Source organism: Mycteria americana, chromosome 9 (genome assembly GCF_035582795.1).
Source record: "Mycteria americana isolate JAX WOST 10 ecotype Jacksonville Zoo and Gardens chromosome 9, USCA_MyAme_1.0, whole genome shotgun sequence".
In the NCBI taxonomy this organism is placed as follows: Eukaryota; Metazoa; Chordata; class Aves; order Ciconiiformes; family Ciconiidae; genus Mycteria; species Mycteria americana.
Genome location: NC_134373.1, coordinates 4,605,958 through 4,620,000, shown reverse-complemented (window position 1 = coordinate 4,620,000; position 14,043 = coordinate 4,605,958). Strand labels below are relative to the sequence as shown.

Here is a 14,043-nt window from a genome sequence, read left to right as displayed (position 1 = left end):
ATCTTCTTGTTTTTCCACATTTTCTTGCAGTCTGAAACCCTCCCAAGGGCATATCCCCAAGGATCTGCTGAGATGGAGGGCTTCTCAGCTTACAGCTTCTGCCTACAATGCTGTATTTAGCCCATTAAAAATCCCAATAAGGTTACACATAAAAGCTCCTTCCAAGTTTTGGCCCTGACACTTTACTCCTTGCCTTCTAAATCAAGTTATGCCTTATTTGAAAATCTTTAGAAATTGTTTGGAGGAGTGAATGACCTATTCTGAGGCTTTAAAATTAGATCAAATGTATAAAGTTGCTTCCTCCCAAGCCACTGTATTACTAAACAAGGAAACGGTCACACAATAAAATTTCCACAAGAAGAATGGAGTCTGTAAACTGAAGCTGTCACAGGTGAAGTAGTAAAAAAAAAAGAAAAGGAAAAATAAAAGCAAAGGCTGATGCTTTAGTATTTGTTAAGCCTCTGAAAGCTAATTCAAGAACATACAAAATACAGTTCCCATCTTCCATCTTGCATCAAGAACTGCCTCCCCCAAAACAACCACCCCCCCAAAAAAACAAACCTCTGGGGTTAAACATTTTCTCTAGACATTAAGTGCAGGCTGAGAGGCTCGGGCTAATGGGGGAGATGCCAATTTTACCTTTATCCGCTCAAGTAGTCTGCTACTCTGCCGGAGTCAGGGGATTACAGACAAGCACAAAGAACAAAGTCTGCCCACTGGATCTCTCCTTTCCCTTTTCAGCCTCTTTTCTCCCTACAACATATCATGACCAAGTTAGTCAGAATATTCCCACTGACTCATGAAAGCCCTCACAAAGCACTGAAAGCACACCTGAAAAGCAACCAAAAAATCCAGCTCCATACAATGATAGGTTAGCTTTCTCTGAAAGGCTTTATTTTCCCGGGCCTGGAAGACTAATCCAAGATTCAAATTGTTCTCCTAGCCCATGAAGAAAACCCAACAGTAAAAGTTCTGCAGCTGGAACTTAACAAATAATCCCACTGATGAGGCACAAATACCTGTTCTTCTATCTAACGTGGCAGTTATGACTCTACTGGCTCAGTGAATACTACAGTTGGAGTAGAAACCTCCCTTGTTTTTAGGCAAAGTGAGCAAATACAAGTCTGAAAGCAGGGGGAAGGATCCTGAAGCCAGTAAGCGCTATTTTTACACACTAATTGCTGATAAAACCACACTTAAGGAAAGAATGAACTTCAGCAGCACATCCATTGTTCCCCAATGCCATGGTCTACTGAAGGGAATCTCAACTAGATTGAGCCTGCCTTGAGTTTGACTTTGTGTTTTGATTCCAGCCTTGATAAGGTCACACCTTAGAAGAGCCATGCACAGTGTAACAGATGGGAATAAAGCTTTCAGCTACTCCCAGACTCCGCTAATAGCATTTCTAAGAGAAGAAAAATCAAAATTTTTTTCTATCTATATAAATAGGTATGGGTTTTCGAGTTACTTTTGCTCCCACCTCATCCCACCAACCCACACGGGGATGATTTCTGCTGCAGTGGAGGCTGTAACAGCTGAGAGCGCAGAGGCAAATACCCACTCAGGCAGGCGGAGTGCCTGCAACTGCCTCCCCCCGAGGACCACGATCGCGCCCGGCCTCCTCCCTGCTGAGCCACAGTCCTCGCGGAAGCAACTCCTACCACGAGCTCTGCAACCACCCAGATCCCCAAACCCAACCTACTCCTGCAGTGTCAAAGATCAGCTTATGCTCAGACCTTCCTTCCCAAATAAGCCAGCCATCCTCCACTGCTGCTCCGCTCCTGGCACTGATTTCACACTCTGAATTCACCCCTCTGAAGCCTCAGACCCTTCCTTCGGTCTCCTTCCCGCTGCCAGCTTGGGATCCAACGCATCTTGGGTGTCATTGGTAAGACAGTGTCAACTACAGGATTTAAAAAAATAAAAAATAAAAAAAAAAATAGTGAGGTAATGGTGACCTAATTTCCTAGACTGGCTGTCTGCTAACCACAACTTTAAGGTTTCAGAGACCTTGGCTCACTATTAGCTCGCTCTAAAAATGCCTTCTCTGCAAACCAGAAATAAGCGTATTACGTTGTTTTCAGATAATACCATCCAAGAAAAATGAAGGAAGGCCACAAACTTGCATCCCCATGAGCAACAAGCCAAAAACTTTTTTATTCATGTCAAACTTTTAACAGAAATATCAACTTGTATATAAAAAGTAGCTTAACTCTAGTCCATCACAAGAATGATGCTGTCACACAAATGACCCTGTACCAAGATTTCTACAACACAGGCTTAATCTTCAGTGAATTATGTTAGCAAAGCCTTCGCTTTAGTATCACTTAAAATCAGGTCAAGAGATAAGCGGCAACATTATTAGCCAGAATGCTGAAAATCAACTGTGGGGAGAAAGTTTTGGAAACTGCATGCCATAAGAATGAAACGCTAGGAAAATGTGGAAAATGTGGAAAGCGATGTGCTTAAGACTGTGGCGGCTGGACCGAGGCAGGAGAGGTCATGCTTAGCAAAGCCTCTGGAATTCCCCAGGGACAGCACTGCAGTGACGTGAAGGAATTTCGGGGGATGTTTTATACTCAGAACGCTAAAAAGCATTTCACGAGATTCTGCACCAGACAGCAACAGCTAAGGTGAAGAGTTTTGGAAGAAGATCTAAAGTAGGAGCCTATACAGTAAATAGAGTTAAGAACACGAGCCAAAGGGTACCAAAAGTGAAAATATTTCAGGTTGGAATTAAATCAAAAGAAAATCACTCCAGAGGTCAGTTTAAACCTCTTTTAAAAAATACATAGGTACTCATTTATTTACACAGGCTCTTCTTGCCTATTGATGTGTTTGACAGAAGTATAAGTCGTCCATAATGTGGTTTTGGTTCACTCTTCCCTTCCATGTTTCAGTGTATTACGTTTGCACGTCATGTTACAGTTGCTAAAGAGCAAAATAATGAAACTAAATTGAAACAGGACTAGATCAGTGAAGAAATAGAGCCATCGTACGTCAAGTGATGTTTGATAGATGTTTTACCCTGAAGTACCTACATCAGTGTGCAGCCGTGTGCGCCTAAATAGTTCATACTTGGGGGTTCGTATACACAAGTACTCAAAACCACAACCCAGTACATTGGTCAAGAAAAAAAAAAAGATTAGGCTGCATGTACGTGGGTCACAAAGACATTTGTTCTGGAAACTAGAAAAGGTCTAGAAAAGCTGTGGAGGAGAGGGGGAAAAAAGCCTAGCCAAAATCAAGGTGGAGCTTAAGAGAACTAAGACACAGTTGCCTGTACCATGGCTAAAGATAGTACTTCATGGCGAAAAGAGCACAGAAGATGGAAACGCTCCTCTGTTCTTAACTAGGGATCACAGCAGAAACATGGCTGAGAAATTCCAGTACCATACACAGGAACCAGTAAAAAAGCAGAGTATGTAGTTATTCTTCTAGAATGCTTCATTCGACAAGGCTCTTAGGTGCACACTCAAATCCTGTAAAGCCAAAGGGGCTTGCTAGTGTCTTCAGACCCCTGGTGAATGGGGAGAGGATTACTCAAAGGTAAACAAGTGCATAACTGTTGAACTAAATAATGTGCTACTGAATTAATATTGATTAACTTGAATAAATCCCAATTCAGTTCCTCAAGGACATATTATTACTATCCCAGAAACATTTCAATGAAAAGCAATCAGGAAGATGCCAAATACCAAAACCGATACATTATGAAGAACAACTGAAGGAGGCAGGCTGATTCCGAGCGGAAGAGACAATTTCTAGGAGTCCTTTCTGAAATTTTTTATCAGTACAGGAGGGACAAACATAATTTACATGCCAACTGTTTCACAGTGGTAAAAGGTCCACAAAAGAAGGAGCAGTGTAAAAAGAAGAACAGAAGTAAACAGATTTGCTTCAATGCCTGGTTAACTTGGGCAAATGTAACTTGGAGAAGAAAACTGAAGTTTTTCACAGCTTAGAGAAGACTTACTAAATAGCAGTTCTGGATGAATCCACCTAAGCTCCCAATCAACTGGTTTGTGTTGGACCAGTCTGCTGAAAAGCCAGCCAACAGCAAAAATTCAGCTGCAGGAGCTCAGAAGGAATAAAAGACAGTGAGTATAGGCCACCTGATACTTTTTTTCAGGAAAGAAAAGTGAAAAATAAAGTTATTCCAAAGACTCTCCTTTCCCTAACATGTCCTCAATTTTGCCAGTTCCACCACCATCAAGCAGACAAAAACATCAGCTTTGCTCGTTTGCACTAAGTACCTCAAATGCTGTAGATCACTGACATGGTTTAAGAAAAAGAGGAAACAACGTTCTTATCACACAGCATTTCTTACATCCAGCTAAATGTTAGCAAAGCCTTTGGCCTCGCAAAATATGCTATACCTAAACTGCAACTGTGAGCTTCTCTAATGTGTCATGGCTGTTTGCCAAGTGATTATTCAGCAGAACTACCACGAGAACAGAGGAAGACGCTTCTCTACTTTCTGGCTTTTAGACACAAATATTTCTCAAGTCAACTCTTTTGCTTTTCTCCAGCTTTACTGCAGGCCTTGGGCATGGAAAAATCCTGGACAAGTCAGGTCTTACTAATATCGCTAATGCAATATTTAAAGGATGCTGTATTACACGGTGGTCTGTGTGCACCCACAGACCCCAGGTGCCATTTTTCAGCTTGCCTCCAGCAAACAAATTCCTTGATAAAAAAAGAAATACATTATGTTCCCTCTTCCATTTAAAGGAAACGGGTAAAAAGTCAGTGACAGTTTTCAGCCAAAATGTGCTTTTCCTTCCTCTTGTCAAGCAGCCCTTGTAGAGATAGTAACCCAGCAGTGGAAAGAGGTGTAGACACAGAAATGAGTTTGCAAGAAGTGATCCACATTGTCCATGACAGGATGAATTATCATATTCCAAGAACCAACCTCAGGGTGAGCAGATACTGATCTGTGGTGAATCTTACCCCCCAAAAACCCCACCAAAACACCAAATTGACATTCAATGCATATACATGCACAATTTCCTATTGTTCAGGTTTGACAGACAAGGTATCTTGAGGTAAGGGTGGTCAGAATAGCCTCACTATAGATATATTCTCCTACATACATATAATGAACGTATTTATCTCCTAGAAAAGCCCAGCCTCTTTCATTGTCACATCAGGCAGCCCACAGACATGAAAATTCTGCATTGAAGGATAATTTTGAGGTAGTTTGTTGGTTTTTTTGGTTTCTTTTTTTTTTTTTTTTAAGAACCACTTGTAGTAGTTTCTGCCAGTGTGTACTTTAGATACGATAAAAACTGAGAGCATTGGGAAATTCCTATTCTTAGTCTTTAAAGAATACACTAAGTCTTAAATGTGTGTCCAGAAAACTTCTGACACTTAAGGATACATTTTCAAAGCAGCTCATGGGAGGTACATGCACAAATCCCATTATTTGTTAACAGGATTAGTGAACACTGCTTTGAAAATATATCCCAGACTGTTTTGGCATTAACATGCACATTTACAAATCGCAAAGACATGATAATTTATTATTTCTAAGAAAACACTGGCCTACTAACTATTGTCCAAAAATTCCAGTTAGCCAGCCCAAATAATCCCTTGTCTCTATCTGGGCAGCATACCTCGTTCGTCCGACAGAAGTGGCATTACACCATCCTGTTTCATAGTAGAGGAGAGGTCAATTGTAAAATTGAATTTTGATCATTGAAGTGAATTCATTATTTCAACCATACTACAGAAGAATGGCGTTTCTTCTCTTATGATAAATATATGGGAAAGGAAACCAAACAATGTTTTATTATGGAGCTTTATGTTAAATTAAAAAGATGGCACATTTTTAAAAATGAAATAAACGATAGTTAGTAAACTAGAACATCAGATGCTCTACATCAGAAACCCCATATTAGATCTATACTTATGGCACTGTACACCAAAGGAAAACGTGGCACCAGCTGAGGATTTTGGTTCTGTATGAACATCTTCCCTAAACATCAAAGCAAATTTGCCAGAATATTTATACACAACTTACATTAGGTTTTATAAAAAAAATTATATATGGTTCAGTCAAAGCTTTCATAGCCATTGGAATTTCAGTTAGCCAAAGGAGAGTTAAATCTCCAGTGCTCCAGACACAGGCCTGAGCCTTGATTTCTGCCGCTACTCATTCATTTAAAATTGAAGATAGGCCTAACCTTGCCCGGAACAAAGCAAGTGGAAAAAGGAACACACTAGGTTTTCAGACTCCACACCTACTGTCACTCATCGCCAGTGAGGAACACTGAATCCTCAGACTTACTCTCTCGATTTAACTTTTCCCTTGTACTCAAGATTAGGTTCTGAGTATAGGGGTATAGAAAATAATATGAAAGTCACTTAAAATGCAAATAAGGGGTATGAAACAATTTCCAAGGGAAAAATGTCAGGCTAAAACCTATGTATTTTAATTATATTTGTTAGGAATAGGGAGATATTGTTTAAAATGTTCTTTTTCTCTACTTGTTCTTCCCCTCCTCAAAATATTTAGCCTGCTGCACGGCTGGGCTCGAGTTCGTGTAGCAAGGGTTATCACAGAGAAGTGAAGTCACTGTGCTCCCACCAGCTAATGAAAGAGCAACACTGAACAGTGCCAAAATGCCACATCATTTAGACTCCTTCCACAGCTGCTCAGTGAGATGACTTTCCTTCTTTCACCTTCCTCTTGTAAGGAGAGAAGGAAATGCAAATGTCTGAAGACTTTCATTTTTGCATTGCCTTGTGGCACAGCAAAAAAAAAAAAAAAAAAAAAAAGAAAGAAAGAAACAGACTCTTAAGTCCTAATGAACTCCAAGGTCCCCCAGCTCTACAGTAAATTACGGAACATCTCGTCCAACTAAAAGGAGTTCATAACCATGCTTCCATGTATCTCAGGACTTCTTGTAGGCAACTGCTTCCTTGGTATAGGCCTAGTATAGGTCTTACCAAGGAAAACTTTGGCTTTCCTACTGGAGCTCACATCAATCAACAGGGTAGCAAACTCCTGTTAGAGTTGCAGAAAGTCACGAAAACTACATGGAAATGATGTTTCTGCTGCTGCACAACTGAACTGTGGCCCATGAAAAGCAAGACCTTGTGCAGGTGCACAGACATTGCAGGCCTTGGCTTGAACTTCAGAGTAGAGCGGGACTGCCGTCAGCCTTTGAGCGAGAACCTGAGAAGATGAGAAAGGCGTTGCTTAGGGCTCCGGGCAGGCCACACAATCGGTGACCTCTATAAAGCGAAAAGGTGCCCTGTTGCCCTACGTGACTTTCAGCTCTTCGCTGTCAGGCCGTCATGCCATACGATCCCATTCAGAAATGTGTCAGACTCCTGCCCACATTCTGGCAGAAGCAAAGGGTAACTTTGCTTTATTCGTTGCCTGCCGCTTCTCGTGACAATTTTGTAAGTTTAAATAGCCTGCCGCCCTGTCTGATACTTACCTCTTCCTCTACTTTTCAATAGGCCCAATCCCATACCCTTTCAAAAGGTTTAATTTATCAGGCTGACTAGACTTGGCAGAATACACCTTCATTTCTTGACAGAGAGGAGAGATTCCCGAACTAGTTTTAAAAGGGAGTTCATGAAACGGAAGACGTCTAGTCGCTGAAGCGCAGACCGCTGTGTGGGCTAAGCTACCCTGATTCTCAGGCTTGTAAAACAGCGTCAACATTTCCCTTCTCCACTGGAAACGCTTTACCTGCAATATCACGTCATGGCATGTGCCTGTTTTCTAACTTCATCCTGTTGGTGCCTGGCAGACATCTTGTGTCACCTAAAAACATGCAGATCTTTTTCCTCCCCTGTCATTTTCAGGCATGCAGGTTACAACAGAAATTCTTATTAGTCCCTGTGTGCCCGACCTTGCACCGTGCACTATCGTGTTTCATCTCATTTTCATTGCTTCAGCCCAAATGTGTCAACTCTTTCTGTACCATTTTCTGATTCTCTTTCATGTTGATATTGCCTTCTGATTTGACTTGGAAGATACATCAGTACCTCCTCGTTTATAATGGCAATTCATTAACGAATATTTGAAACAAATCCGTTCTGAGACTGAACCAGAAGGAGCTTGCAACCTTCTTGTAGCCTGATAATTCCCATCTATTATAGCCTGCCATGATCTTCCATTTAGACATTTTCTCATGTGCTTTATAATAGCTGTATCAATTTCTATCACCTTAGTTTAACTAACAACATTCTCAGCAATAGCGTATCAGCTGCTCTACCGAAAGCCAGATAGATTAGGTATATTGTGTTTCTTGTTTCTAAGATAAATATATTTTATTAAAGAGAAAGACATGGTGAATCAATTGATAATCAAGTGATTTAATCACCTTTTAAAGTTGGGGTTTAAAAAAGCAACTAAGAAACTTCAGTTTAAATACTGTAGCTTAACCTTGTCTCGCATTTGGACTTCTCAGTTGTTTTCTAAACAAAAACTATTAGGTACAGAGACCAGTGATTTTGCAAATAAATGTAAGCTTTATAGTAGGTCAGGCACTTCTTTTTATTACCTCAGGGGATATACCGTACACTTATTTAAAAAGCTTAACATTCATTTATTCACACATTTGTTTTACATGTTAATATATTAAAGGATAATTAACAGCTTCATTTCCTAGATGATTTTTAAATTCATTATTTATGTCAACCTTATCCTGAATGCAAACTGGAATCGGCCTCAACCTCTCAAACCAGTTTTTATTCACCAGCTTGCAGAGGAGAACAAATCTTTCTGCTTTTTCATCTCCTAGCCGTCTTACCCGCTTTGACTGAACTCTGAATAAACTGAAGAAAATATCCCTGTACCAACAGAAAAAGCAACAACTATAGTAATAACGCATTTTCAGCAACAAGCTCTGCTTTTAGGTGCTGATTTTGTGACATCGCCAATTTTAGTAGCTAGGCATTCTTTAACATTTCAGCAGCAAATATTTAAACAGCACTTTTGCTGTTATTTAAGTGATTTTTCTGTTACGGTCGATTTATGTTTTAAAATAGGTTCTCAATTTCAAACTTAAGCAGGGTTTTAAAAAGTTATTGAATTGAACCTGAAAATCCAATTCACATTTTAAAACTTCCTTTTTAAGCTATCAGATATTTACGTACTCGGGTGTTCTGCTTGCTCAGCCTGCCTTTGGACAACTTTGGTTGCACATGGTCCTGAAGGCATCTTAAGACGTTCCCCGCCCCATCTTCTCTCCCTCTTTTCTTTCCTCGATTCTTTGCACTATCGAGGTCACACTGATCCAGCTATGGTTGCCCACATCACTTTTGTCCCGAGAAACGCCAGTGGCTCCTGTGCCATCCCTGTGAATGGTATTTATTAAATTACGCTTTCGCGGACATTTATTTATTTAAAAATCCCAGGCTTGTGCAAAATAGTGTTAGCTAAGAGGAAGTACACAGAGTTTAATAGACAGGGATGGGCATGTTTTGCTAACTGGCTAATCAGACTCAGAAAAGCATAAACCCATTTAAAACTTCCTGGTAAAACCTGGTGCTGTCACAACCAGCCGGTCACTGGAGTACAGAGGAGTAGCTCTCCATATTGTCCTCCTCCCTTCATTTTCTGCTCCGTTTGCTCTGTGGGTTCCTGCTTTGAGCAAACCAGCATTTAAGGCAGCGCGAGCTGCACTCATCTGCACCAGCTGGCCAGGTCAAATAGCTTCACAGGGACACTTAACATCTACAAGCGCTATAGGATAATCCTGGAGTCCTGCCCAGCATTCCTTCTCTTGCTTTCATAATCATACATAAATTAACTGGCACTAATGAAACGTTCATAACTGCGTGCGGAATATTATTGCGTGCCTAATGCATATCTTCAGGTGCATAATTAATTGCTCTGTGAGGCATTTTGAGGCAGGGGGAATAAAAGCTCAGCATAAATGCTGATACAACAGTCTGTAAAGCCAGTGGACTAGAACAGAAAGGCCTCCGAGATCAGTAGCTTTCAGCTAAGACTCCCGCCATCGTTATGCAGAGGACTAATTAGGATATTATTTGTTACCATTTGGAGGAGCAGCTTCTCAGTTTGGTTAGAGGTGAGCACTAATCAGCTGCTGAAATCTAAACTGATTATGTCTGAAGTGTCGACAGATGCAGAACTCCCTGAGTGAAGAACGAACATGTGTCAGCTTTTGGTGACAAGCTAAGGGAATACTTGTTTAACAGAAAAAAAACGCACATTATTTAATACTGTGCAACAGTCGTGTACAAATAGAATGAATCATATGGAGAACGGTGGGATTGAATGTACCAGTCTAACACATAAAAATAATTATACATAATGTCCTTTTTCTTCTCAACGTAACCAAACTCTCTCCTCACCGATGCTTTTCTCTTAATAGAGTTGTCAGGCGTAAGAGAGGGCAAAAAAAAAAAAAAAAAAAAGGCAAAACCTCTCAGACTTGTCAGCAAAGCATCCTGGTTCATAGCTCTGCAGCATGTGCATTAACACTGTTGTTTAAACAAGCGTTATAAATAAGTTTTCCATTCCTCAAACACTAAGCTCAAATCCTTCCCCCATCCCAAAATCATCTGTGCACTTGCATTTTTACACAGTAACCGACCGCCACCTGATAGATCTACACACAACAAAATAGCAATCTTTGCCCTGAGGAATTTAGAAGGGAATTTAATAGTAATACTCCCATCCCTGGTTCAAGGCAGTTCAGAAGTAGCAGAAAGGTCCTAGTTCTAACCAGGACAGTCATGCGGGCAGCCAGGGAGGACTGCCTAACTTGGCAGGCCCTAAAAATTTTTTAAATTTTGCCAGAGGGGCACTCCATCCTGTTTTCAAAACGCCATGGGACTGAAAGGGAGTAAAACCCAACCAATTTCCTTTGATCTTCTCCCCCAGAGCAGCGGGGTCTCATTCAAAGTACTCTGTAGAGTCAGGACTGACCAGCTCAACACCTAGCAGGAATAAACACCAGCACTCCGCTTGATCCAAGTTATGCACACGCATTAGTATTTGCAGGATTGGGGCTTTAAAGACAAGATTTGAAAAGGGGAAAGAACAGAGGGATACAGCATCAAAAATAGTGTGTTTCAGCATAATCACCTGTTCACACAATTACCAGATATCAGACAAGGCAGTGGCAGTCATCACGCTCATTGCATTGAGGCGACAACTTGCACACCTATCCTGTCTGCACTTTGCTGGACCAGGCGTACGGCTAAAAACGTGCAACGGTTCAAACTGCTCTTTCATAAGTAGTATGATGAATTATAAAGACACTGCAAAAGCATCTAAACTACATAAGGTGCTGAGCATATATATGGAAAGAGACAGCCCATATCCCAAAAAGCTTTAATCCTCCTGAAAATTAAAATCCAAACGAACGTGTGGGTTTGAAATGTCATTGTTCAGCACCAGCCAATGAGATATTCCAGTCTGAGTTTCTGAACCATCTGGTAAAGCATCACAACAGCTTTAAGCATCCAAGGATCTGTCAGGGGCTTTAGTTTAGAAATACTAATAATCCCATCATGTGCAGCTCCTGCTGAATGGAAGATATACCTACTCAATGATTTACTCCCCCCTCTTTTTCCCAACCAAGCTAGGGAGAATTAGCCTGAACAAGATTTGTTAACATTTCTCCATTCGAATACAGCACTGCTCAAATGATTTGAGAACTATTAACCTCCTTCAGCTTACGAGTCTCGGTGAGGACCTTTGGCAGGCCAAAAGGGAAGAACAATTTCGAGGACAAGCATTTAAGGGAGAGAAAGCATTTTGCTTTGAACTACTTAATTCTACTAATTTTATGCTAGGGATTTCTTTCTTTCTTAAAGTTTACCTTGACTTTTAGAGGTAACATTTGAGGAAGAAAAAAAAATAAGAGGGAGGGAGCTTCATTAAACACATTTAACACTTCTACACAACCGACAGAGCAAGAAATGCTGGTCTGGTGAAGTGAACTCATAGCTGAAAGACAAGCGTTTCAGCTTGTTGTGGCTCGGTTGCTGACTCACTGCATGTCATTGACCAACCCACTTAGGACCAACTCTTGAAGAGTCCAACTTCATGTATTCTTGACCCATTTTCAAATGGTCTAGCAATCCACACCATCTGTAAAAGTCAGGCCTACAATACCCCAAGTGAGGCATTCCAAAGACAGGTGGCTCTTGCTAAAAGAGAGGGTAAACTCTTCTCCCACCTCCATTCTCTGAAAGTACAGAGGATGCTGCTTGTTCATCATTAAAGAGGGCTTTGAAACCTTTGGATGAAATACCCTTTCTGAACCTTATCCATAGCACTCATAAGGGGGCCTGGGATTCTTTTTCCCTTTTAATTCCAATAGGGTTTAAACCATGTCTACAAGCATAAAGTTGAACTAGCAGTTTAGGACCATTGGCCCTACACGTGGCTTGTGGTCAACGTGTTACACTTGGGAGACTTTGATAATGCTCACGGCAACAGAAACAGAAAACTGGAGGTGACACAGAGATGTGAATACAATACGTTTGCAGCACAGCTATTGCCCACGGGCTGAGATTGGCTGACGACTGTTTTCTAGAGCAGCAGTTTGCAGTCACCAGAGCATGGGATACTCCTGGGGGCCACACACACAAAGAAGAAGAAATGCAAAGCTGTTATTAAGCAGTCTTAAATTCACTCAGTGAGACCCCTAGCTACAATCCAAAATGGGTTTGGGTCTGGGGAAAAAAAAAAAAATTTTTTTGAAAATAAGCACCGTTTAGAAGAAACCGGCCTTTGAAAGTAGCCTCACAGTCTAGCCTCACTAGAAAGGCACTCTAAGCCTAATATGCAGAATCTTCAGGGAAGTTGTTTAAAAATGCTTTGTACACAGCCAATTAACTCTAACTTATTGATTGAGATGGCATCTCTTAATCGTTCAATTTGTTAAATATTTCTCTTTGAAGAATTTCTTTCCAAAAAGCCACTTAAACCAATTTCTGTAACTCACCATTCAAGCTATCGGTGGACACATACACATTCATAAGAGTTATATGCATGGCGATGAGCTTTTAGTAGTTAAAAAAAACAGCAGCAACAACAAAAAGTAAAAAAAGGTTTGTCTTAGAAAACCACACTGGAAAATAACCACTCACAGGTAATTCTAAATAGAGACTTGTGAAGTAAAGACAAGTGCAACTGAGAGCTAATAAAGCCCTATCTGTTGAACTCAGCATCCTGTGAGCTGATACTGGGCTTTTAACACTCACCATTCTGCAAACCACTGGAAAAAAATGGTAATGGGTAAAACCCAAAAAGATGTGATAAAGTCTTCCTATTTCGCTGAAAAGCCACATGTCATTTGCATGAACACTTCAGCAAATCATTGCAGAAAAATCAGCTGTCAATCAGCTGCTACTTCTATATCACAAGTTGATGGGGGGGTGGGGGGGGAATTAAGAATTGTGTTGATGTATAAAAGCCACTGATTGGTACCTGGGCCCACGGAGAAGTGACGCAAGTTCCAAGGTATTGAATCAAGAAGAGTCAAAACCCACAAAGTGCCAGCCCTCGCTAAACTCATATGCTACCAGCATCTGAGCAAGAGGGACAGTTTGAGGTAAACGAGGAAGTACTCTCTATTGATGGGAAAGCGACCCAGTATGGGGTTCGTGGCCTTAAAGAAGGAAAAAAGCAATTCACCAGACAAAAAGTCCATGCTGAATGGAAACCTCCTGAACACAATTGACAAGACCAACTTTTTTTGCTGGCATCTGGGCCTTTTCCTATTAGCATCACAACTTCACACTTTCCAATGCAAACCAGTGAAAGTCAATCTGCCCCGCCAGTCAAGCCATGTGTGAAAGCTCTCCCCATACAGGATTACAGCGAGGGCATTTACCATGACAGCCGTAAATTGTTTTAGAGCAACTACACAGATGAGAAACAGTGTTTGGCTTTTAAGTGTCCAGTTTTGCTCATCACCAGCTCTTCCACACCCCCTGCCTAAGACGCAAGCCTGTGAACACAGAAACACATGAATAATTGTGCCCGTGTGGGTATTCCCATGGCCTGCTCTCATAAGCCAAGGTATACATGTGCCA

The 14,043-nt window shown here is 41.0% G+C and overlaps 1 protein-coding gene across 11 annotated transcripts in view; it reads right to left on the bottom strand.

Moving 5' to 3' along the window:
• IKZF2 (IKAROS family zinc finger 2) overlaps positions 1-14,043 on the bottom strand; it is a 121,406-nt gene that overhangs the window by 85,157 nt on the left and 22,206 nt on the right. The window contains exon 1 of one of the 11 annotated variants that reach the window (XM_075511703.1): positions 1,737-1,834. The exons of the other annotated variants lie outside the window; for them this stretch is intronic. Coding sequence (XP_075367818.1) covers positions 1,737-1,761 — 25 coding nt within the window. The 5' untranslated portion in view covers positions 1,762-1,834. Of the gene's footprint in view, positions 1-1,736; positions 1,835-14,043 lie in introns of those variants that run through there. 11 annotated transcript variants of the gene reach the window in all.